The 27,177-nt window shown below is 41.6% G+C and overlaps 1 protein-coding gene across 10 annotated transcripts in view; it reads left to right on the forward strand.

The window, feature by feature from the left end:
• The window catches only part of CycK (cyclin K), a 60,905-nt gene extending 38,364 nt beyond the window's left edge, over positions 1 to 22,541 (forward strand). For all 10 annotated transcript variants that reach the window (XM_071657326.1, XM_071657333.1, XM_071657323.1 and 7 more), the window contains 5 exons: positions 1,277 to 1,414; positions 12,700 to 12,799; positions 15,434 to 15,491; positions 17,712 to 17,884; positions 21,094 to 22,541. In XM_071657326.1, coding sequence (XP_071513427.1) covers positions 1,277 to 1,414; positions 12,700 to 12,799; positions 15,434 to 15,491; positions 17,712 to 17,884; positions 21,094 to 21,869 — 1,245 coding nt within the window. In that variant the 3' untranslated portion in view covers positions 21,870 to 22,541. The remainder of the gene's footprint in view (positions 1 to 1,276; positions 1,415 to 12,699; positions 12,800 to 15,433; positions 15,492 to 17,711; positions 17,885 to 21,093) is intronic.
• Positions 22,542 to 27,177: the final 4,636 nt, after the last annotated feature.

Consider the following 27,177-nt stretch of genomic DNA (forward strand, 5'->3'; position numbering starts at 1 on the left):
AATTTCTCTGAGTTTCAGAAAGGGACTTGGCAGCATAGGCAACAGAGTGATCTTCCTGAAGAATACAAGCCCCTACAGCTTTCCTTGAGGCATCAACAGTCAAGGTTACAGCCTTAAGTACATCATAATATCTCAAAACATTTCTCCTGTGGTTCATCTCATTTAGATTCAATGTCCATCTCCAGTAACCTTCTCAGAGGTTCATTAATTTCAGACATATTGGGAACAAACTTTCCCAAGTAGTTCGGAGTTAGAAAATTACTTATAGTTTCTTCCTTCTAAGGATCTGGTCTTAACCCGTCTGCCGTTAATCCATGGCCATTGTGTTCTACCTGCTCAGTTTTAAGCTTGAGTTTGGCACAGTTCAACTTTAGATTTCTTTCCTAGCATCTTTAGGGACTTTCTATAGTCTCTCATCATGGCCTTCAGAACTACCATAAATTAATATGTCATCCAATTTAATTTCTACTCAATCAAGATCATCAAACAATTCATGCAAGTACGTCTGGTAGATTTCTGAAGCATCTAATACAGAAAACACCTTAGCATCTGCTAACCTGGTTGATATTTCCTCAGTTGTAGGTAGTGGGTAGTGTTGCCTCTTCAATGCCTTCTTGAAATCTCTTGGATTTAGGCATATTCTTAATTTACTTCCCTCATCCACAGCACCTGAGTTCTTGCCACAAACCCTCTTCCCTCTCTCATAAGTAGCTCCTCTTCAAAGCCAGAAGCACGTGAGATGCCAGCACACCTGACACTATGTAATATGTGCCATGTGAAGGTGGCTTTAAGGTGAAGTAGGGAGAGGGATTAAAAGAAACAGCATTTCCATAAGTGGCGCCAAGCTATTGTTATTGTTCCAACAATACAGAATTGCATCTTAATCCAGTGCATCATGACAAATCCTTTTAAAAGAAATATGATATAATTGCCTGCTACAAAAGCAACAAATAATACAAAATATATCATATAATGAAAATATAATTTCCATATAAACTGAAATGAATATCATTACATGTGGAACATATCTTGAAATCTCAGAGAAATTGGAGACCAAATATTTTTTGTTATTGACGTTTTCAGATTCTCTTCAAGAAATGAGAATGTGATTAGGTTTGTCCTGATTTTTTCAGCTTTTCAAAGAATTGAAATGAAATATGGTTTAAATGCAGTTCTTTATTGTAGGCTACAAAATTAACGATATTTTTTATTGTCACATACGCACATGAAAGAAATTATCTACACATCAGTAAGTAATCTTCCTGCATTTCTTCAGGTGACTGCATGCTGCTGCCTTTTTCTTGCTGGTAAGGTAGAGGAAACACCCAAGAAATGCAGAGACATAATGAAGACTGCCAAAAGCCTTATGGATGAAGTGACGTGGGCTGAGTTTGGCACTGATCCACGTGAGGAGGTAAGATAACTTGGATTTAGTACCTTATTGGAGATGTCAGATAAACCCAGGTAGGCCTCACACTACTGTTAAGTTGTTATGAGTGCCCTCAGCCAATAGAGCACTGATTGGCACCACTTTCACTAAAGTGGCACTGATCCGTGTGAGGAAGTAAGATAACTTGGATTTAGTGCCTTATTGGAGATGTCAAATAAAGCTAGGGTAGGCCTCACACTACTGTTAAGTTGTCATGAGTGCCTTCAGCCAATATAGCACTGATTGGCACCACTTTCACTGAAGTGGCATTGATCCATGTGAGGAGGTAAGATAACTTGGATTTAATGCCTTATTGGAGATGTCAGATAAAGCGAGGGAAGGCCTCACACTACTGTAAAGTTGTTATGAGTGCCCTCGGCCAATATAGCACTGATTGGCACCACTTTCACTGCTGTCACCTCCTGCCACCTAGACCTCTCATTACCAAGTGTGAGTCTGGCAGCCCAGGTGCATCAAGCCCACCCAGGTTTGAACAAACCAATGCTAGAACAGCTGTATCCCCTCTTTTAAGAAAATTGTCAGTAGATGATAGACTGCACCCCTAATTTTTGTATAGGCTATTTAGTACACTATTTTCATTGCCTTTATTTTATTTATTTATTTATTTTGCTTTGTCGCTGTCTCCCGCGTTAGCGAGGTAGCACAAGGAAACAGACGAAAGAATGGCCTGACCCACCCACATACACACAAATATACATACCTATACATCTCAACGTATACATATATATACACACACAGACATATACATATATACACATGTACATAATTCATACTGTCTGCCTTTATTCATTCCCATCGCCACCCCACTACACATGAAATAACAACCCCTTCCCCTCTCATGTGCATGAGGTAGCGCTAGGAAAAGACAACAAAGGCCACATTCGTTCACACTCAGTCTCTAGCTGTCTTGTAATAATGCACCGAAACCACAGCTCCCTTTCCACATCCAGGCCCCACACAACTTTCCATGGTTTACCCCAGACGCTTCACATTCCCTGGTTCAATCCATTGACAGCACGTCGACCCTGGTATACCACATCGTTCCAGTTCACTCTATTCCTTGCACGCCTTTCACCCTCCTGCATGTTCAGGCCCTGATCACTCAAAATCTTTTCACTCCATCTTTCCACCTCCAATTTGTTCTCCCACTTCTCATTCCCTCCACCTCTGACACATATATCCTCTTGGTCAATCTTTCCTCACTCATTCTCTCCATGTGACCAAACCATTTCAAAACACCCTTTTCTGCTCTCTCAACCACACTCTTTTTATTACCACACATCTCTCTTACCCTATTATTACTTACTAGATCAAACCACCTCACACCACATATTGTCCTCAAACATCTCATTTCCAGCACATCCACCCTCCTCCGCACAACTCTATCCATAGCCCATGCCTCGCACCCATATAACATTGTTGGAACCACTATTCCTTCAAACATACCCATTTTTGCTTTCCGAGATAATGTTCTCGACTTCCACACATTCTTCAACGCTCCCAGAACTTTCGCCCCCTCCCCCACCCTATGATTCACTTCCGCTTCCATGGTTCCATCCGCCATCCACTCCCAGATAACTAAAACACTTCACTTCCTCCAGTTTTTCTCCATTCAAACTTACCTCCCAGTTGACTTGTCCCTCAACCCTGCTGTACCTAATAACCTTGCTCTTATTCACATTTACTCTCAGCTTTCTTCTTTCACACACTTTACCAAACTCATTCACCTGCTTCTGCAGTTTCTCACACAGATCAGCCACCAGTGCTGTATCATCAGCGAACAACAACTGACTCACTTCCCAAGCTCTCTCATCCACAGCAGACTGCATACTTGCCCCTCTTTCCAAAACTCATGCATTCACCTCCCTAACAACCTCATCCATAAACAAATTAAACAACCATGGAGACATCACACACCCCTGCCGCAAACCTACATTCACTGAGAACCAATCACTTTCCTCTCTTCCTACATGTACACATGCCTTACATCCTCGATAAAAACTTTTCACTGCTTCTAACAACTTGCTTCCCACACCATGTATTCTTAATACCTTCCACAGAGCATCTCTATCAACTCTATCATATGCCTTCTCCAGATCCATAAATGCTACATACAAATCCATTTGCTTTTCTGATTATTTCTCACATACATTCTTCAAAGCAAACACCTGATCCATACATCCTCTACCACTTCTGAAACCACACTGCTCTTCCCCAATCTGATGCTTTGTACATGCCTTCACCCTCTCAAGTCAATACCCTCCCATATAATTTCCTGGGAATACTCAACAAATTTATACCTCTGTAATATGAGCACTCACTTTTATCCCCATTGCCTGTGTACAATGGCACTATGCAAGCATTCTGCCAATCCCCAGGCACCTCACCATGAGTCGTACATACATTAAACAACCTTACCAACCAGTCAACAATACAGTCACCCCCTTTTTTAATGAATTCCTCTGCAATACCATCCAAACCCGCTGCCTTACCAGCTTTCATCTTCCACAAACCTTTTACTACCTCTTCTCTGTTTACCAAATCATTCTCCCTAACCCTCTCACTTTGCACACCACCTCGACCTAAACACCTTATATCTGCCACTCTATCATCAAACACATTCAACAAACCTTCAAAATACTCACTGCATCTCCTTCTCACATCACCACTACTTGTTATCACCTCCCCATTAGTTCCCTTCACTGAAGTTCCCATTTGTTCCCTTGTCTTATGCTTTTTATTTACCTCCTTCCAAAACATCTTTTTATTCTCCCCAAAATTCAATGACACTCTCTCACCCCAACTCTCATTTGCCCTTTTTCACCTCTTGCACCTTTCTCTTGACCTCCTGCCTCTTTCTTATATACATCTCCCAGTCATTTGCATTATTTCCCTGCAAAAATCGTCCAAATGTCTCTCTCTTCTCTTTCACTAATAATCTTACTTCTTCATCCCACCACTCACTACCCTTTTATACTTTGTCGCTGTCTCCTGCATTAGCAAGGTAGCGCAAGGAAACAGACGAAAGAATGGCCCAACCCACTCACATACACATGTATATACATACACGTCCACACATGCACATATACATACTTATACATTTCAACGTATACATATATATACAGACACAGACATATACATTTATACACATGTTCATAATTCATACTTGCTGCCTTTATTCATTCCCGTTGCCACCCCTCCACACATGAAATGACAACCCCCTCCCCCAGCATGCACAAGAGGTAGCGCTAGGAAAAGACAACAAAGGCCACATTCGTTCACTTTCAGTCTCTAGCTGTCATTTATAATGCACCGAAACCATAGCTCCCTTTACACAGCCAGGCCCCACAAAACTTTCCACAAGACTGGTTCAATCCATTGAGAGCACATCGACCCCGGTATACCATATTGTACCAATTCACTCTATTCCTTGCACGCCTTTCACCCTCCTGCATGTTCAGGCCCCAGTCGCTCAAAATCTTTTTCACTCCATCTTTCCACCTAAAATTTGGTCTCCTACTTCTTCTTCTCGTTCCCTCCACCTCTGACACCTATATCCTCTTGGTCAATCTTTCCTCACTCATGCTCTCCATGTGACCAAACCATTTCAAAACACCCTCTTCTGCTCTCTTAAACACACTCTTTTTATTACCACACTCTCTTACCCTTTCATTACTTAATCAAAGCACCTCACACCAAACATTGTCTTCAAACATCTCATTTCCAGCACATCCACCCTCCTCCGCACAACCCTATCTATAACCCATGCCTCGCAACCATATAACATTGTTGGAACCACTATTCCTTCATACGTAACCATATTTGCTTTCTGAGATAATGTTCTTGCCTTCCACACATTTTTCAACGCTCCCAGAACCTTTGCCCCTTCCCCCACCCTGTGACTCACTTCCATTTCCATGGTTCCATTCGCTGCCAAATCCACTCCCCGATATCTAACACACTTCAATTCCTCCAATTTTTCTCTATTCAAATTTACCTCCCAATATTATTTTTTTTTATTTTTTATTATACTTTGTCGCTGTCTCCCGCATTTGCGAGGTAGCGCAAGGAAACAGACGAAAGAAATGGCCCAACCCCCCCCATACACATGTATATACATACGTCCAGACACGCAAATATACATATCTACACAGCCTTCCATGGTCTACCCTAGACGCTTCACATGCCCTGACCCAATCCACCGACAGCACGTCAACCCCGGCACACCACATCGCTCCAATTCACTCCATTCCTTGCCCTCCTTTCACCCTCCCGCATGTTCAGGCCCCGATCACACAAAATCTCCTTCACTCCATCCTTCCACCTCCAATTTGGTCTCCCTCTTCTCCTCGTTCCCTCCACCTCTGACACATACATCCTCTTGGTCAATCTTTCCCCACTTATCCTCTCCACGTGCCCAAACCACTTCAAACCTCCCAGTATATATTTATTTGTTTATTTATTCATTCATTTATTTATTTATTTATTTTGCTTTGTCGCTGTCTCCCGCGTTAGCGAGGTAGCACAAGGAAACAGACGAAAGGCCCAACCCGCCCACATACACATGTATATACATACACGTCCTCACACGCAAATATACATACCTATACATCTCAATGTACACATATATATACACACACAGACATATACATATATACACATGTACATAATTCATACTGTCTGCCTTTATTTGTTCCCATCGCCACCTCACCACACATGGAATAACAACCCCCTCCCCCCTCATGTGTGCGAGTTAGCACTAGGAAAGACACCAAAGGCCCCATTCGTTCACACTCAGTCTCTAGCTGTCATGTAATAATGCACCGAAACCACAGCTCCCTTTCCACATCCAGGCCCCACACACTTTCCATGGTTTACCCCAGACGCTTCACATGCCCTGGTTCAATCCATTGACAGCACGTCGACCCCGGTATACCACATCGTTCCAATTCACTCTATTCCTTGCACACCTTTCACCCTCCTGCATGTTCAGGCCCCGATCACTCAAAATCTTTTTCACTCCATCTTTCCACCTCCAATTTCGTCTCCCACTTCTCCTCGTTCCCTCCACCTCTGACACATATATCCTCTTGGTCAATCTTTCCCCACTCATTCTCTCCATGTGACCAAACCATTTCAAAACACCTTCTTCTGCTCTCTCAATCACACTCTTTTTATTTCTACACATCTCTCTCACCCTTACATTACTTACTCGATCAAACCACCTCACACCACATATTGTCCTCAAACATCTCATTTCCAGCACATCCACCCTCCTTCGCACAACTCTATCCATAGCCCACGCCTCGCAACCATACAACATTGTTGGAACCACTATTCCTTCAAACATACCCATTTTTGCTTTCCGAGATAATGTTCTCGACTTCCAAACATTCTTCAATGCTCCCAGAATTTTCGCCCCTTCCCCCACCCTATGATCCACTTCCGCTTCCATGGTTCCATCCGCTGCCAGATCCACTCCCAGATATCTAAAACACTTTACTTCCTCCAGTTTTTCTCCATTCAAACTTACCTCCCAATTGACTTGACCCTCAACCCTACTGTACCTAATAACCTTGCTCTTATTCACATTTACTCTTAACTTTCTTCTTTCACACACTTCACCAAACTCAGTCACCAACTTCTGCAGTTTCTTCCATGAATCAGCCACCAGCACTGTATCATCAGCGAACAACAACTGACTCACTTCCCAAGCTCTCTCATCCACAACTAAATATATATTTCTCTGTTTACCAAATCATTTTCCCTAACCCTCTCACTTTGCACACCACCTCGACCAAAACACCCTATATCTGCCACTCTATCATCAAACACATTCAACAAAAAACACATTCAACAAATCTTCAAAATACTCACTCCATCTCTTTCTCACATCACCACTACTTGTTATCACCTCCCCATTTGCGCCCTTCACTGAAGTTCCCATTTGCTCCCTTGTCTTACGCACTTTATTTACCTCCTTCCAGAACATCTTTTTATTCTCCCTAAAATTTAATGATACTCTCTCACCCCAACTCTCATTTGCCCTCTTTTTCACATCTTGCACCTTTCTCTTGACCTCCTGTCTCTTTCTTTTATACATCTCCCACTCAATTTCATTTTTTCCCTGCAAAAATCATCCAAATGCCTCTCTCTTCTCTTTCACTAATAATCTTACTTCTTCATCCCACCACTCACTACCCTTTCTAATCAACCCACCTCCCACTCTTCTCATGCCACAAGCATCTTTTGCGCAATCCATCACTGCTTCCCTAAATACATCCCATTCCTCCCTCACTCCCCTTACTTCCATTGTTCTCTCCTTTTTCCATTCTGTACTCAGTCTCTCCTGGTACTTCCTCACAAAAGTCTCCTTCCCAAGCTCACATACTCTCACCACCCTCTTCACCCCAACATTCACTCTTCTTTTCTGAAAACCCATACAAATCTTCACCTTAGCCTCCACAAGATAATGATCAGACATCCCTCCAGTTGCACCTCTCAGCACATTAACATCCAAAAGTCTCTCTTTCGCGCGCCTGTCAATTAACACGTAATCCAATAATGCTCTCTGGCCATCTCTCCTACTTACATACGTATACTTATGTATATCTTGCTTTTTAAACCAGGTATTCCCAATCACCAGTCCTTTTTCAGCACATAAATCTACAAGCTCTTCACCATTTCCATTTACAACACTGAACACTCCATGTATACCAATTATTCCCTCAACTGCCACATTACTCACCTTTGCATTCAAATCACCCATCACTATAACCCGGTCTCATGCATCAAAACCACTAACACACTCATTCAGCTGCTCCCAAAACACTTGCCTCTCATGTTCTTTCTTCTCATGCCCAGGTGCATATACACCAATAATCACCCATCTCTCTCCATCAACTTTCAGTTTTACCCATATTAATCGAGAATTTACTTTCTTACATTCTATCACATACTCCCACAACTCCTGTTTCAGGAGTACTGCTACTCCTTCCCTTGCTCTTGTCCTCTCACTAACCCCTGACTTTACTCCCAAGACATTCCCAAACCACTCTTCCCCTTTACCCTTGAGCTTCGTTTCACTCTGAGCCAAAACATCCAGGTTCCTTTCCTCACACATACTACCTATCTCTCCTTTTTTCACATCTTGGTTACATCCACACACATTTAGACACCCCAGTCTGAGCCTTCGAGGAGGATGAGCACTCCCCACGTGACTCCTTCTTCTGTTTCCCATTTTAGAAAGTTAAAAAAATACAAGGAGGGGAGGATTTCTGGCCCCCCGCTCCCGTCCCCTCTAGTCGCCTTCTAGGACATGCGAGGAATGCGTGGGAAGTATTCTTTCACCCCTATCCCCAGGGATAATATACATATATATGCATATATATATACATATACACATACATACGCACATATACACACATACACACACATACATATATATACATATGAAAAATGTAAGAAATAATTTAGAAAACTGAAACTTCTAGCTTGAAATGATATGAAAAAAAGAAATGCCACATAATGGTTCAACCTCTGGCTATGGAAAAGGGAAATGTATAATTTATTTACACAAACGTCAATAGTAGTTTTCATCAATTTAACCACTGTATCATACTGCCTGGTCCACTTCTCTTATCATGAAACAGGAAAGCTTTGTGGAAGATGAAAGCTGGCAAGGCAGCAGGTTTGGATGGTATTGCAGTGGAATTTATTAAAAAAGGGGGTGACTGTATTATTGAGTGGTTGGTAAGGTTATTTAATGTATGTATGACTCATGGTGAGGTGCCTGAGGATTGGCAGAATGCGTGCATAGTGCCATTGTACAAAGGCAAAGGGGATAAGAGTGAGTGCTCAAATTTCAGAGGTATAAGTTTGTTGAGTATTCCTGGTAAATTGTATGGGAGGGTGTTGATTGAGAGGGTGAAGGCATGTACAGAGCATCAGATTGGGGAAGAGCAGTGTGGTTTCAGAAGTGGTAGAGGATGTGTGGATCAGGTGTTTGCTTTGAAGAATGTATGTGAGAAATACTTAGAAAAGCAAATGGATTTGTGTGTAGCATTTATGGATCTGGAGAAGGCATATGATAGAGTTGATAGAGATGCTCTGTGGAAGGTATTAAGAATATATGGTGTGGGAGGCAAGTTGTTAGCAGTGAAAAATTTTTATCGAGGATGTAAGGCATATGTACGTGTAGGAAGAGAGGAAAATGATTGGTTCTCAGTGAATGTAGGTTTGCGGCAGGGGTGTGTGATGTCTCCATGGTTGTTTAATTTGTTTATGGATGAGGTTGTTAGGGAGGTGAATGCAAGAGTTTTGGAAAGAGGGGCAAGTATGAAGTCTGTTGTGGATGAGAGAGCTTGGGAAGTGAGTCAGTTGTTGTTCACTGATGATACAGCGCTGGTGGCTGATTCATGTGAGAAACTGTAGAAGCTGGTGACTGAGTTTGGTAAAGTGTGTGAAAGAAGAAAGTTAAGAGTAAATGTGAATAAGAGCAAGGTTATTAGGTACAGTAGGGTTGAGGGTCAAGTCAATTGGGAGGTAAGTTTGAATGGAGAAAAACTGGAGGAAGTAAAGTGTTTTAGATATCTGGGAGTGGATCTGGCAGCGGATGGAACCATGGAAGTGGAAGTGGATCATAGGGTGGGGGAGGGGGCAAAAATCCTGGGAGCCTTGAAGAATGTGTGGAAGTCGAGAACATTATCTCGGAGAGCAAAAATGAGTATGTTTGAAGGAATAGTGGTTCCAACAATGTTGTATGGTTGCGAGGCATGGGCTATGGATAGAGTTGTGCGCAGGAGGATGGATGTGCTGGAAATGAGATGTTTGAGGACAATGTGTGGTGTGAGGTGGTTTGATCTAGTAAGTAATAATAGGGTAAGAGAGATGTGTGGAAATAAAAAGAGCGTGGTTGAGAGAGCAGAAGAGGGTGTTTTGAAATGGTTTGGGCACATGGAGAGAATGAGTGAGGAAAGATTGACCAAGAGGATATATGTGTCGGAGGTGGAGGGAACGAGGAGAAGTGGGAGACCAAATTGGAGGTGGAAAGATGGAGTGAAAAAGATTTTGTGTGATTGGGGCCTGAACATGCAGGAGGGTGAAAGGAGGGCAAGGAATAGAGTGAATTGGACTGATGTGGTATACCGGGGTTGACGTGCTGTCAGTGGATTGAATCAGGGCATGTGAAGCGTCTGGGGTAAACCATTGAAAGCTGTGTAGGTATGTATATTTGCGTGTGTGGACATATGTATATACATGTGTATGGGGGTGGGTTGGGCCATTTCTTTCGTCTGTTTCCTTGCGCTACCTCGCAAACACGGGAGACAGCGACAAAGCAAAAAATATATATATATATATATATATATATATATATATATATATATATATATATATATATATATATATATATTTTTTTTTTTTTTTTCATACTATTCGCTATTTCCCACAATAGCGAGGTAGCGTTAAGAACAGAGGACTGGGCCTTTGAGGGAATATCCTCACCTGGCCCTCTTCTCTGTTCCTTCTTTTGGAAAATTAAAAAAAAAAATAAAAAAAACGAGAGGGGAGGATTTCCAGCCCCCCGCTCCCTTATATATATATATATATTTCTTTCTTTCTTTCATACTATTCGCCATTTCCCGCATTAGCGAGGTAGCGTCAAGAACAGAGGACTGGGCCTTAGAGGGAATATCCTCACCTGGCCGCCTTCTCCGCTCCTTCTTTTGGAAAATTAAAAAAAAAAAAACGAGAGGGGAGGATTTCCAGCCACCCGCTCCCTCCCCTTTTAGTCGCCTTCTACGACACGCAGGGAATACGTGGGAAGTATTCTTTCTCCCCTATCCCCAGGGATAATATATATATATATATATATATATATATATATATATATATATATATATATATATTTGTTTATGGGTGGGGTTGTTAGGGAGGTAAATGCAAGAGTTTTGGAAAGAGGGGCAAGTATGAAGTCTGTTGGGGATGAGAGATCTTGGGAAGTGAGTCAGTTGTTGTTCGCTGATGATACAGCGCTGGTGGCTGATTCATGTGAGAAACTGCAGAAGCTGGTGACTGAGTTTGGAAAAGTGTGTGGAAGAAGAAAGTTAAGAGTAAATGTGAATAAGAGCAAGGTTATTAGGTACAGTAGGGTTGAGGGTCAAGTCAATTGGGAGGTGAGTTTGAATGGAGAAAAACTGGAGGAAGTGAAGTGTTTTAGATATCTGGGAGTGGATCTGGCAGCGGATGGAACCATGGAAGCGGAAGTGGATCATAGGGTGGGGGAGGGGGCGAAAGTCCTGGGGGCCTTGAAGAATGTGTGGAAGTCGAGAACATTATCTCGGAAAGCAAAAATGGGTATGTTCGAAGGAATAGTGGTTCCAACAATGTTGTATGGTTGCGAGGCGTGGGCTATGGATAGAGTTGTGCGCAGGAGGATGGATGTGCTGGAAATGAGATGTTTGAGGACAATGTGTGGTGTGAGGTGGTTTGATCGAGTGAGTAACGTAAGGGTAAGAGAGATGTGTGGAAATGAAAAGAGCGTGGTTGAGAGAGCAGAAGAGGGTGTTTTGAAGTGGTTTGGGCACATGGAGAGGATGAGTGAGGAAAGATTGACCAAGAGGATATATGTGTCGGAGGTGGAGGGAACAAGGAGAAGAGGGAGACCAAATTGGAGGTGGAAAGATGGAGTGAAAAAGATTTTGTGTGATCGGGGCCTGAACATGCAGGAGGGTGAAAGGAGGGCAAGGAATAGAGTGAATTGGAGCGATGTGGTATACCGGGGTTGACGTGCTGTCAGTGGATTGAATCAGGGCATGTGAAGCGTCTGGGGTAAACCATGGAAAGCTGTGTAGGTATGTATATTTGCGTGTGTGGACGTATGTATATACTTGTGTCTGGGGGGGGGGGTGGGGCCATTTCTTTCGTCTGTTTCCTTGCGCTACCTCGCAAACGCGGGAGACAGCGACAAAGTATAAAAAAAAAAAAATATATATATATATATATATATATATATATATATATATATATATATATATATATATATATATATATTTGTATATATTTAGTCACTTTCATTTTCTCTCTTTCAAAACAAGAACATAGTTCAACACAGCAGATCAGATATGCAACTTTTATCATGACAGTAAATTAGTTTTTCACGTTACCAGATGAATTTTTTGTTTTTGTTATTGTAAAAGTAGCTGTTATGTAGGAGATACTCAAACATTTTAACATTGCACAATTTTCAGGTGATGACTTTGGAGCGAATCCTGTTGCAGACTATTAAGTTTGACTTCATTGTTGAGCATCCATACACTTACCTTCTCAAATATGCAAAATGCCTGAAGGGTAAGTATAGCATCATAATTATGTTTGAAATAAAAGTTATGAATGAGAGTATGTCTAGCTCCCATATCCATATGGGTGGGCCAACTGATGAGAAATGTATCTGCTTATTCAGGGCTCCTTGAAACAGTGTGGTAACAGTTGAATTAAAAAAAGAGCACATTTGTTTGTCTGAGAGTGTGTCCAGCACCCAAACTCATATGAGTGGGTCTGTTAAGATGAAATTTTGTGGGTACATTTATTCCTCATAGGGACAGGCTAGGATTACAGAAGGATTAGAAAAACTAAAAGTGAAACTCTGCATGTCTGAGGGTATGACCAGCTCCCACATCAGTATGGGCAGTAGAAAGATAAGGAAGACAAAAATGAAAGCTTGAATTACAGAGGTGTAAGGCTGTTGAGTATGCATTGTAAGTTGTATGGGAGAATGATACTTTTGAGGGTGGTGGCATGCGCAGTGCATCAGCCAGGTGATGAATAGTGTAGCTTTTGGAGTGGTGGAGGATATGTGGACCAGGTCTTTGCTTGAGAGAATTTGTGTCAGGAATACTTAGAGAAAGGGAAGGATTTTCATGTGGCATTTATGGATCTGGAGAAAGTGATTTATATGGTTTATGAAAATGCCTCATGGAAGGTGCTACAGGTAAATGGTGTAGGATAGAATCTACTAGATGCAGTGGGTTTTTAATCAGGAAAGTAAGGGAGTGTTAGCAAGCAGGGAGGAGTGCAAGTGATCCCAGATGAAGGGGGATCTGCATCACCGTGTCTGTTTAATCTTTATGGATGGAGTTGTAAAGGAGGTTAATATAAGGGTTTTGAAGAAATGTGAGGGGTCTTGAAGAGAGGGGCATGTCTTTAGTATGCTAAGGGTGATGTTACTCTGAGTAGTGAGATGGGTGCTGTTTACGTTTGATATGGCCTTGTGATAGATGCGAGTGAGAAACTGCAGAAGCTGGTATGCAAGTTTGGGAGAGTGTGTGAAAGACACAAACTGAGAGTTGATATGAATACATGTAAGGTTATAAGTTTTAGCAGGGGGATGAGACAGGTTTGTCTGAGTGTGTGTTTGGATGGAGAGAACCAAAGAAGTGAAGTATTTTGATACCTTGAAGTGCATATGATGGTAGATATAACAATGGGAGTTGAAGTGAACCATGGGGTCACTGCACTTGGGAATGTATGAAAAGAAAGGTCATTGTTTGTAAGTTTAAAGATATTAACTTTGATGGTGTTGTAGTCCAGATGGTGCTGTATGGATGTTAGTAAGGCCCTAAACATAAAAGAACAGGAGAGAGTGAATTGTGTTGGATATGAAATGCCTGAGGACAGTATGTGGTGTGAGGAGGCTTGAATGTGTAATTAATGACAGTGTAAGAGAGAGTTGTGGTAGTAAGAAGAGAATGATTGAGAGAGCTGTACAGGGTATGTTGAAATGATGTGAAAACATAGAGAGGATGAGTGAAAGGAAACTAAGTAGATACATGTATCAGAAATGGAGGGAACAAGGGGCAAGAGGAGAATAAGGAAGCAGAAGGATGATGTGAAAGAGATTTTGAGTCACTGGGGCCTGATCAAACAGGAGGGTGATATCTGTGCCTGGGATAGAGAGAACTGTAGCACTGTGGTATGCAGGGGGCAATATGTGGCCAGTGGGCTGAACTAGAGCATATGAAGCAATCAGAGCAAACCACTGAAAGGTCTGTGGGGCTTGACTATGAAGAGGGGACTCAGTTTTCAGTGCATTATGCATGAGAGCTAGAGAGTGGACATGAATAAATGAGGCTGATTTTTGTGCATTCCCAGTGCTACATTACATAATGGGGAACAGTGATTGGATATAAAAGAATGATTTAAGTATCTCATTACTCCTCTTAGATAGGTCACCAGAATACCAACAAACACTACAGGAATAAAAGAAATACCATGAATCATGTTAATGAACAAGACAGTATTGAATTAGTTAAGTGTGACTGTGTTGATTAAGCTTTTATATGTATCCCACTTATTTGTTGAATAGATACAACATTATCACATGACAGCTTGAGACTGAGTGTGAACGAATGGGGCCTTTGTTGTTTTTTCCTAGCGCTACCTCGCACACATGAGGGGGGAGGGGGTTGTTATTTCATGTGTGGCGAGGTGGCGATGGGAATGAATAAAGGAAGACAGTATGAATTATGTACATGTGTATATATGTATATGTCTGTGTGTGTATATGTATGTATACGTTGAGATGTATAGGTATGTATATTTATGTGTGCGGATGTGTATGTATATACATGTGTATGTGGGTGGGCTGGGCCATTCTTTTGTCTGTTTCCTTGCGCTACCTCACTAACGCGGGAGACAGTGACAAAGCAAAATAAATGAATAAATGAAAATAGATACAAAAATACTGTATTGCTTATCCTGTAAATTTCAAGTGTTTTGATTGTTTTTTGATGTAGAGCTAATTACATTCAGATTCCCTGCAGCCCTCTTTCATATTTTCCTTTGCCATTTTTCAAATATCGAGACAGCTTTGCTTAATGTTTATGTCATTTTATAGATGAGGCAGTAGATATTTGAATGGGGTTTAGAATTATATATTCTGGCACTGGTCAATATTGAATGCTTCATTGTTTTTCCTTTTGATAGGAGATAAGAAGAAGCTTCCCAACATGGTTCAGATGGCCTGGACATTTGTCAATGACAGGTATGTTTAGTCATGATATTTTCATTTAAGCTGTTAGATTTGTCTACCTATGTTAAATGATGTGATAGGGGAAAGTTTCTTTAATATTTGCAGTACCCATGCATCATACATTTTGGAATCATATATCCTCTGTTGATGTACAAAACATTTATTAAATGATTTTCTCTTTCTTTCATGCTTGTTCATTGTATCTTGTGTTAGCAAGGTAGTGCCAAGAACAGATGATGAAAGGTCCTCATTTGCTCACCTTCATTATCTACCTGTCTTGTGTAATGTACTGAAACCTTCGTATACCTTTCAGTCCATTGACAGCACATCACCCCCTTTATACCACATTGCTCCACTTCACTCTTCTATGCACACCTTTGACCCTCCTGCATGTCCAGGCCCTGATCATGTAAAATCTTTCTTTCTCCATCCTTCTGTCTCCAATTAAGCCTCTCCCTTTTCCTTCTTTACTCCACTTCTGACACATATCCTCTTTTTCAGCCTCTCCTCACTCATATAAATGATGTGTATATAAGATTATGCATAGTTGGTAAGGTGATTTATAAATGATATGGGTGGCATGTGTAAAATTATAGATGGAAGGAAAACTTTTAAGTGTTTGATGTGTGTTTGTTGAAAGAAATCACACAAAGCAAAAGCCCAGAATCATTGTATACTTACATTGATAAGGAGCATTGATGCCATCACCCATGGCATGTCCTTGTCAACTCAGCACCCTGTACACCAATAGAGGAAAGAATTTCTATTTTGGGAATCTTGGTTGATAACATATATGAAATAATCTGGGAGGGAAAATTTTTGCAAGTTTTTAGAATTTTTTGTGTACTAGGTGAGCTTTATTTCTGACATATGCTGCTGTATAAGGGTTAAAGGCTCCATCATCTGTTCTTGATGCTCCCTTACTGAGGCAGGAAACAGCAGACATCTAAAGAAATGGTGTTTTTGAGATTCTACTCGTATAGAGATTCTGTATGTATCAGTTTGTAGTTATTCAATCATAGTACTGTATTTCTTACTGCATAGTGTACACATCAAATGGATAAATCTGTTAAGTCAGAGTTTCCCCTCTGCTCAGTATGCACATTAGTCTGATAAGTTTGTTAGCTCATGTTAAGCTACTGTTATAATAGACTAGATAAGCAGTGATCCTTCTTAGCAGAATGTATCTTGCACCTTTGAGGGAAAGTTATGGACTTGACTTCACACTAGCTCATTAGGGTAAATACCACGTGATACTGGGTACTTTGTTAGTTTTTAGGTTGTGTTATCCTTTTAGTCTGCTGACACAGTCATTAAAGCCAAAGCCATCAGTTTTCAAGACATAACCATCACTTTTAAAGCTCTTATACTCAAATCTTCCTCAGCCTACCACGATCTGACATCTGATCTCCACCTCAACCATCATTTGCCCACTAAAACCCATACTTAGAATTCCAGACAAGCAAGACAAAAATTGTGCATGCTTGCAGGGAGTATGATATACGGCTGTAAGCGGCTAAAGCTCATTGGGTGATAATCTGTACAGCATATCAAAACATATAGAGCACAAAAATTCCTGATTCCTAGGGTGTATCATGTTATATAAACCCACCTTCCAAGAAGAATCATGTTCAGAAAGGGATGATACTTGAGATACACACTTTTTTTCGTACATATTCACCATTTCCCGCGTTAGCGAGGTAGTGTTAAGAAAGGAGGACTGAGCCTTAGAGGAAATATCCTCACTAGACCCCCTTCTCTGTTCCCTCATTTAGAAAATTAAAAATGAAAGGGTAGGATTTCCAGCCCCCTGCTCCCTGTTTAGATACTAGAGAAATTCCAATTGAACAGCTATGACTATGAACCGAAGAATTTAGCTGGGTATCCTAAATATAGATGAGGGTGTAGTATCTCATTTGAGTTTTATGTAGTTTTGAACAGGAGTTTAAATGAAGTTTTGTATGTGACTGCAACTGATCCACTCCATGGAATGGGGAATGGAGTTGATGATGATAAGATAACTATATAGGTTGAGTAAAGCTTGATAGTGAAGATCTTTTTTAAGTTTTGGAAAGAATTGTATATGAATTAGTTTCATCTTGAATTTGAGAGGAAATATATGATAATGTTTTGATATCTTGTGTAGTGTCCTTTGGAGACTGAAGCAATATTATATTGGTAATTTATAACCTTTTGTCTTTGTTCTCACAGCTAATGTCCTGACTCTTTCAGCTTGTGTACAACACTATGTCTTCAGTGGGAACCAGAAATTATAGCCATTGCCCTTATGTACCTAGCAGGAAAGCTAAGTAAATTTGAAGTGACTGATTGGACGGGGAGAATACCTAAGCACCAACGTTGGTGGGACATGTATGTTGAAGGCATCTCCATGGACTTGTTAGAAGGTACAGTACTCATTTGTAAATGTGTACAGCCATTATTTACAATAAAAACTAAAGGCCTTTTAGCAGGGTGTTCTTTGTGTCATTCTGAATGTTTTCTGAATACCTTTGCCACATGCAGTGCGAACCTCTTTTTATTTTTTATATGATTGTGTTGTGAAAATCAGTGGCATGAATTTTTGTTTTCAGATCAAAGATCTGAATGTGAAAAAAAAATGAGTAAAATCTAGCTTTAGTAGTGGAATGATTGAGAGAAAATATGAGACTTCCCTTTCTTCATGATTCTTCTTATGGCCAGGCACATAAGCACTGCTAATCACCAATCTCTCATAATCCACTTTCATTTTTACCCACGTCAGTCTGGCATTCACTTCTTTACACTCTTTCACATATTCCCACAACCCCTGCTCCAACAGTGGTACTATCCTTTTCTTATCTCTTGCCCTCACACTAACCTCTAACTTTACCATAAAGACAATCCTCTGCAGTTCTTCCCCCTTACCCTTGGGCCTTGTTTCAATCAGAGCTAGAACATCCAGGTTCCTTTCCTCAGACATACTATCTATCTCTCCTTTCTTGTCTTGGTTACATCTACACACATTCAGATACCCCAGCCAGAGCCTTCAGGGGAATGAATATGCCCTGCTTGGTTGCTTTGTTTCTTCTGTCTTTATATATTATATTTATTTATTTTGCATTGTCGCTGTCTCCTGCGTTTGCGAGGTAGCGCAAGGAAACAGACGAAAGAAATGGCCCAACCCACCCCCATACACATGTATATACATACACGTCCACACACGCAAAAATACATACCTATACATCTCAATGTACACATATATATACACACACAGACACATACATATATACCCATGCACACAATTCACACTGTCTGCCTTTATTCATTCCCATCGCCACCTCGCCACACATGGAATACCATCCTCTTCCCCCGTCATGTGTGCGAGGTAGCGCTAGGAAAAGACAACAAAGGCCCCATTCGTTCACACTCAGTCTCTAGCTGTCATGCAATAATGCCCGAAACCACAGCTCCCTTTCCACATCCAGTCCCCACACTACTTTCCATGGTTTACCCCAGACGCTTCACATGCCCTGATTCAATCCACTGACAGCACATCAACCCCAGTATACCACATCGATCCAATTCACTCTATTCCTTACCCGCCTTTCACCCTCCTGCATGTTCAGGCCCTGATCACTCAGAATCTTTTTCACTCCATCTTTCCACCTCCAATTTGGTCTCCCACTTCTCCTCGTTCCCTCCACCTCCGACACATATATCCTCTTAGTCAATCTTTCCTCACTCATTCTCTCCATGTGCCCAAACCATTTCAAAACACCCTCTTCTGCTCTCTCAGCCACGCTCTTTTTATTTCCACACATCTCTCTTACCCTTACATTACTTACTCGATCAAACCACCTCACACCACACATTGTCCTCAAACATCTCATTTCCAGCACATCCACCCTCCTATGCACAACTCTATCCATAGCCCACGCCTCGCAACCATACAACATTGTTGGAACCACTATTCCTTCAAACATACCCATTTTTGCTCTCCGAGATAATGTTCTCGGCTTCCACACATTCTTCAAGGCTCCCAGGATTTTCGCCCCCTCCCCCACCCTATGATTCACTTCCACTTCCATGGTTCCATCCGCTGCCAGATCCACTCCCAGATATCTAAAACACTTTACTTCCTCCAGTTTTTCTCCATTCAAACTTACCTCCCAATTGACTTGACCCTCAACCCTACTGTACCTAATAACCTTGCTCTTATTCACATTTACTCTTAACTTTCTTCTTTCACACACTTTACCAAACTCAGTCACCAGCTTCTGCAGTTTCTCGCATGAATCAGCCACCAGCGCTGTATCATCAGTGAACAACAACTGACTCACTTCCCAAGCTCTCACATTCACAACAGACTTCATACTTGCCCCTCTTTCCAAAACTCTTGCATTCACCTCCCTAACAACCCCATCCATAAACAAATTAAACAACCATGGAGACATCACACACCCCTGCCGCAAACCTACATTCACTGAGAACCAATCACTTTCCTCTCTTCCTACACGTACACATGCCTTACATCCTCGATAAAAACTTTTCACTGCTTCTAATAACTTGCTTCCCACACCATATATTCTAAATACCTTTCACAGAGCATCTCTATCAACTCTATCATATGCCTTCTCCAGATCCATAAATGCTGCATACAAATCCATTTGCATTTCTAAGTATTTCTCACATACATTCTTCAAAGCAAACACCTGATCCACACATCCTCTACCACTTCTGAAACCACACTGCTCTTCCCCAATCTAATGCTCTGTACATGCCTTCACCCTCTCAATCAATACCCTCCCATATAATTTACCAGGAATACTCAACAAAGTTATACCTCTGTAATTTGAGCACTCACTCTTATCCCCTTTGCCTTTGTACAATGGCACTATGCACGCATTCTGCCAATCCTCAGGCACCTCACCATGAGTCATACATACATTAATTAACCTTATCAACCAGTCAACAATACAGTCACCCCCCTTTTTTAATAAATTCCACTGCAATACCATCCAAACCTGCTGCCTTGCCGGCTTTCATCTTCTGCAAAGCTTTTACTACCTCTTCTCTGTTTACCAAATCATTTTCCTTAACCCTCTCACTTTGCACACCACCTCGACCAAAACACCCTATATCTGCCACTCTATCATCAAACACATTCAACAAACCTTCAAAATACTCACTCCATCTCCTTCTCACATCACCACTACTTGTTATCACCTCCCCATTAGCGCCCTTCACTGAAGTTCCCATTTGCTCCCTTGTCTTACGCACTTTATTTACCTCCTTCCAGAACATCTTTTTATTCTCCCTAAAATTTAATGATACTCTCTCACCCCAACTCTCATTTGCCCTTTTTTTCACCTCTTGCACCTTTCTCTTGACCTCCTGTCTCTTTCTTTTATACTTCTCCCACTCAATTGCATTTTTTCCCTGATTCTGAAATATAATTACCAAAGTTGGTACCTTGCATGACAAAATGAATTGAGATGGTCTTACTGGGTATTCATATATTATGGTTTTCTATATAGGACACTTTTTGGAAACTTCTTGACCATTACTCTGAACTTCTTTCTGACGTCTTTCACCATATTCTGGACTTTTACTTTGTAACTCGTGTGTTTTTCAGATATCTGCCACCAAGTTCTGGACCTGTACTCACCCAATAGAACTGAACCAGTATCAAGTTCTGGAGAGACCCCTGTCACTACACCAGGAACCCCAAGACGACCATCAACACCAACACAGACACCAACCACGGCACCACCACCAGTGAAAAAACCTAAGAAAGAAGAAGTAAAATCTTCCCCAGCCAAGACAGAAAGTACTACCCCATCGCAACCTTATCAGTACCCATACCAGTATCCAAGTTATCCTTCATCTTACACTTCCCAGAGTTCTTCCCAAGGAACATCCACTGCTGCTGCTGCTGCTGCTGCTGCTGCTGCTGCCGCCGCTGCTGCTGCTGCCGCTGCTGCTGCTACCCAGCGCTACTCATATACATACCCTTCATCCGCTACACAAGGGCCACCACCACAAGCTCCACCTCAAGCACCCCCTCCGACTTACCAACCCCCTCAGAGGCACTATCCACCTCCTACAGCAACAGCCTCCCAGGCTCCTCCTCCACATTACACCTCTCAGCCTCCTCCTACACACTATTCCTCAACTACTCATCCTTCATCCTCATATCATCCCCCACCTACTACAACACACTACCCTACACCTCCTACGAACCAACCTCCTCCACAAAGCCATTATGCCCCTCCTCATGGATCCACTTCTTCTTCTTACTACGCACCACCACCCACCACTGCCAACCAACCCAGCTACCCAGGAGCAGGACCATCCTCATCTTATCCACCACCAAGCTCCTATTCTCACTCGAGCTCTAGACAATATTGACCCTCTTTTATCATTATGTTTTTGTTAAGGTTATCCATAGGTACTTGTTTATGACCTTGGTGTATAGTTCTGTTATCTGACCATAGCATTTATACTTACTATGAAGTGAAGTGTGTAAACTTATTTTATTGACAGGCTGAAAATGTGCATGCATTTGAGTATTTGTCAACTGATGGAACATTTTCTTGGAATCTAGATAGAATTAAAGGTAAGGATATACCAGGATTTTGTTCTTCAATATATGTCTATCATCAGTAGGTATATTAATACCCAATAGTTTGTATAGAAATCATTCATTTACAAAGAACTGTATGAAATTCCAAGAAATGTTTGTCTGCAGTCACTTTGGTTGTCTGAATAAAAGCAGGGAGACCTCATGAAGTTTCATGGTTAGAGTTGATGAATATTGCATGCTTGAGGGACCAATTTTTACTGAGTTCTTTATGGTATGAGAGAGGTGGTTATTGTTCATTTTACTACTGTACTGACTATCCAGTATTAGGATGTGATGATCTCTCACACATTTCTGTACTGTTTCATAGAAATAAAGTGCAAGTGAGAAATAGTCTTGATTGAAGAAGAACTGCAACTTTGATTTTTTTGTGGTATGTGATGAAAACCAGAGGTGATCAGAACTCGCAAGAAATTAAACTGCATGGACTGTATGATCAATTAATCATACAACCTCAAGACTTCATTTGTGTGGCTCCTTCAACCAACAGGCTGCAAAGCAATGGGAAACATGGATATGAAGGCCTCCTTTGGAGTAAGACATTCCTCGACAAGATATGGACTGCATTGTGTCCAGTGATGATGATATAATGTTGCTGAAGGTGACTACGCATATCAGGGGAGTCTGGTAACCCCAGGAATGTAAATGAGGGTAGGTAACACAGCATTGGAAGAGGAGTTATATTGATGTTCATGAATATATATGAACTCGAATATAACTGCTTCCATGCTGTGTTGTCTCCAAATTCAAACTGAACATTGCATATATTGTGATCAGTTGCTAGTCATCTATCAGCCTTATTAGCCCACCGTGGAAAAGTGTTTTTGTGATAAATTTACACACTGCATTTTGTTTTTCGATGAACTTACAGACTGCATTTTTCTCTGGTCAGTATGGTTATGTCTTAATCATAAGACTTATATAACCAGTTTTGTAAAATGTTGAAAGTTAGAGAAGAACTCTCATTTGTTTTCTTTGAATAGCCTGTGGCTTTAGATGATCTATTTTATTTCGTATGTAATTGACTTCAGTACAGCCAAAGGATGAATTAACCCCTTAGATTTATTGGGTTCCTACCTCAAATAGAGCATCTTCATCAGGTGTTTGTTTCAGACCCTTTACATCATCATTTACTGTAGGTGAAGTATTAAACCCAGTATTAGGTGACTAGTCCACTTTTCCCATCTGAAACTTTCAAGTTGTATTTTAACCCTTAAACTGCTCTGTTCATCTTGCAGAGAACCTGATAGACCTACTTTGTTGACATTTGACATATTAAGGATTCCCACCTTTGTTTAAAATCCCTGCAGATGATTGTTCCCCCCAATTATCCGTAGCTCACAGTTAAAGCTGGAAAAAATCTTGTATTTCATTCACCCACAGGATGTCAGAGTGTATATATTTCATATGAGTGGGAAGCCTGATGGCACTCACTACTGTAATTAGTTTGGGTATAAGAGTTGATGTTTTTGGTGAAAATTTGATGTTTGTTTATTTTTTCATGTAACTAAAGTTCCGTCTGTGTAAGTAACATATAAAGATGTGTGTGAAAAAATGTTTTTTATACTGCTTCTCATGTTGGCGAGGTAGCACCAGGAACTGACTAAGAAAGTACCTCATTTACTCTAATCCATTCTCTTGCTGTCATGTATGATACACTAAAACCACAGCAACTATCCACAACCAGGATCCACAGACCTTTTCTGTGGTTTCCTATAGCTGTTTCACATGCTGTAGTTGACTTAATTGACCACATGTCACCCCTTTTTACCACATCACTCCAATTTACTCTTCCCTATGCATATGTTACACCATTCTGCATAGTCATGCCCTAAGTAAACAAGATCTTTTCCAATCCGTCCTTCCATTCCAATCCATCCTTCCATCTCTCCCATTTCCTTGTACCCTGTGCTTTCGTCATACTCTCCTTACTCAGTCCCTCCATATGTCCAAGGCATTTCAGAACACTTTCTTTTTCCTGAGGATTGGGGAGAAAGAATCCTTCCCAAGTATTCCCAGCATGTCATAAAAGGCGACTAAAAGGGATGGGAGTTGGGGGCTGGAAATCCTCCCTTCCAGTTTTTACTTTTTTAAAAGAAGGAACAGAGAAGGAAGCCAAGTGAGGATTTTTGTCTCTAAGGCTCAGTCCTCTGTTCTTGATGCTACCTTGCTGATGTGGGAAATGACATTTATGTATAAAATATATATACATATATGGTAGGTGACTGTATTGTTGACTAGTTGGTAAGGTTATTTAATGTATGTATGACTCATGGTGAGGTGCCTGAGGATTGGCGGAATGTGTGCATAGTGCCATTGTACAAAGGCAAAGGGGATAAGAGTGAGTGCTCAAATTACAGAGGTATAACTTTGTTGAGTATTCCTGGTAAATTATATGGGAGGGTATTGATTGAGAGGGTGAAGTCATGTACAGAGCATCAGATTGGGGAAGAGCTGTGTGGTTTCAGAAGTGGTAGAGGATGTGTGGATCAGGTGTTTGCTTTGAAGAATGTATGTGAGAAATACTTAGAAAAGCAAATGGATTTGTATGTAGCATTTATGGATCTGGAGAAGGCATATGATAGAGTTGATAGAGATGCTCTGTGGAAGGTATTAAGAATATATGGTGTGGGAGGAAAGTTGTTAGAAGCAGTGAAAAGTTTTTATCGAGGATGTAAGGCATGTGTACGTGTAGGAAGAGAGGAAAGTGATTGGTTCTCAGTGAATGTAGGTTTGCGGAAGGGGTGTGTGATGTCTCCATGGTTGTTTAATTTGTTTATGGATGGGGCTGTTAGGGAGGTGAATGCAAGAGTTTTGGAAAGAGGGGCAAGTATGAAGTCTGTTGGGGATGAGAGAGCTTGGGAAGTGAGTCAGTTGTTGTTCGCTGATGATACAGCGCTGGTGGCTGATTCATGTGAGAAACTGCAGAAGCTGGTGACTGAGTTTGGTAAAGTGTGTGAAAGAAGAAAGTTGTGAGTAAATGTGAATAAGAGCAAGGTTATTAGGTACAGTAGGGTTGAGGGTCAAGTCAATTGGGAGGTGAGTTTGAATGGAGAAAAACTGGAGGAAGTAAAGTGTTTTAGATATCTGGGAGTGGATCTGGCAGCGGATGGAACCATGGAAGCGGAAGTGGATCATAGGGTGGGGGAGGGGGCGAAAATTCTGGGAGCCTTGAAGAATGTGTGGAAGTCGAGAACATTATCTCGCAAAGCAAAAATGGGTATGTTTGAAGGAATAGTGGTTCCAACAATGTTGTATGGTTGCGAGGCGTGGGCTATGGATAGAGTGGTGCGCAGGAGGATGGATGTGCTGGAAATGAGATGTTTGAGGACAATGTGTGGTGTGAGGTGGTTTGATCGAGTAAGTAACGTAAGGGTAAGAGAGATGTGTGGAAATAAAAAGAGCGTGGTTGAGAGAGCAGAAGAGGGTGTTTTGAAATGGTTTGGGCACATGGAGAGAATGAGTGAGGAAAGGTTGACCAAGAGGATATATGTGTTGGAGGTGGAGGGAACGAGGAGAAGAGGGAGACCAAATTGGAGGTGGAAAGATGGAGTGAAAAAGATTTTGTGTGATCGGGGCCTGAACATGCAGGAGGGTGAAAGGAGGGCAAGGAATAGAGTGAATTGGAGCGATGTGGTATACCGGGGTTGACGTGCTGTCAGTGGATTGAATCAGGGCATGTGAAGCGTCTGGGGTAAACCATGGAAAGCTGTGTAGGTGTGTATATTTGCGTGTGTGGACGTATGTATATACATGTGTATGGGGGTGGGTTGGGCCATTTCTTTCGTCTGTTTCCTTGCGCTACCTCGCAAACGCGGGAGACAGCGACAAAGCAAAAAAAAAAAAAGAAAAGAATATGGTAGGATTGATAGAGATGCTTTGTTGAAGGTCTTAAGAGTATACAGAGTGGGAGGTAAGCTGCTAGAAGCAGAGAAATTTTTATCACAGGTGTAAGGCATGTGTAGAGTAGGAAGAGAGGAAAGTGATGAGGGTTGGTCTGTGGCAGGGGTGTGTAATGTCACTGTGGTTGTTTAATTTGTTTGTGGTTGGGATGGTCAGGAGGGTCAATGTGAGTCTTGGAGAGGGGGGGTTGGTAGTGTGCAGTTTGTGGGGAATGGGAGGGCTGGAGAACAATGTGGTATACTGGGGTTGACATGCTGTCAATGGACTGAACCAGGGCATGTGAAAAGTCTGGAGTAAGCCATGGAAAGGTCTGTGGGGCCTGGATGTTGAAAGGAAGTTGTGGTTTTGGTGCATTACACGTGACAGCTAGGGACTGAGTGTAAACAAATGTGGCCTTTTTTGTCTGTTTTCCTCGCACTGCCTCGCTGATGTAGAGGGTGGCGATGCTGTTTCTTGTCGGATAGGGTGGCACCGGGAATGGATGAAGGAAGCAAGTACGAATATGTACATGTGTATATATGTATATGTCTGTGTATGTATGTATGTATACGTTGAAATGTATAGGTATGTATATGTGTGTGTGTGGGCGTTTATGTTTATACATGTGTATGTGGGTGGGTTGGGCCATTCTTTCGTCCTTGCCCTCCTTTCACCCTCCTGCATGTTCAGGCCCCGATCACACAAAATCTTTTTCACTCCATCTTTCCATCTCCAATTTGGTCTCCCACTTCTCCTCATTCCCTCCACCTCCGACACATATATCCTCTTGGTCAATCTTTCCTCACTCATTCTCTCCATGTGCCCAAACCATTTCAAAACACCCTCTTCTGCTCTCTCAACCACGCTCTTTTTATTACCACACATCTCTCTTACCCTTACGTTACTTACTTGATCAAACCACCTCACACCACATATTGTCCTCAAACATCTCATTTCCAGCACATCCACCCTCCTGCGCACAACTCTATCCATAGCCCACGCCTCGCAACCATACAACATTGTTGGAACCACTATTCCTTCAAACATACCCATTTTTGCTTTCCGAGATAATGTCCTCGACTTCCACACATTCTTCAAGGCTCCCAGGATTTTCGCCCCCTCCCCCACCCTATGATTCACTTCCGCTTCCATGGTTCCATCCGCTGCCAGATCCACTCCCAGATATCTAAAACA

This window comes from Panulirus ornatus, chromosome 64 (assembly GCF_036320965.1).
Source record: "Panulirus ornatus isolate Po-2019 chromosome 64, ASM3632096v1, whole genome shotgun sequence".
NCBI classification, from domain to species: domain Eukaryota; kingdom Metazoa; phylum Arthropoda; class Malacostraca; order Decapoda; family Palinuridae; genus Panulirus; species Panulirus ornatus.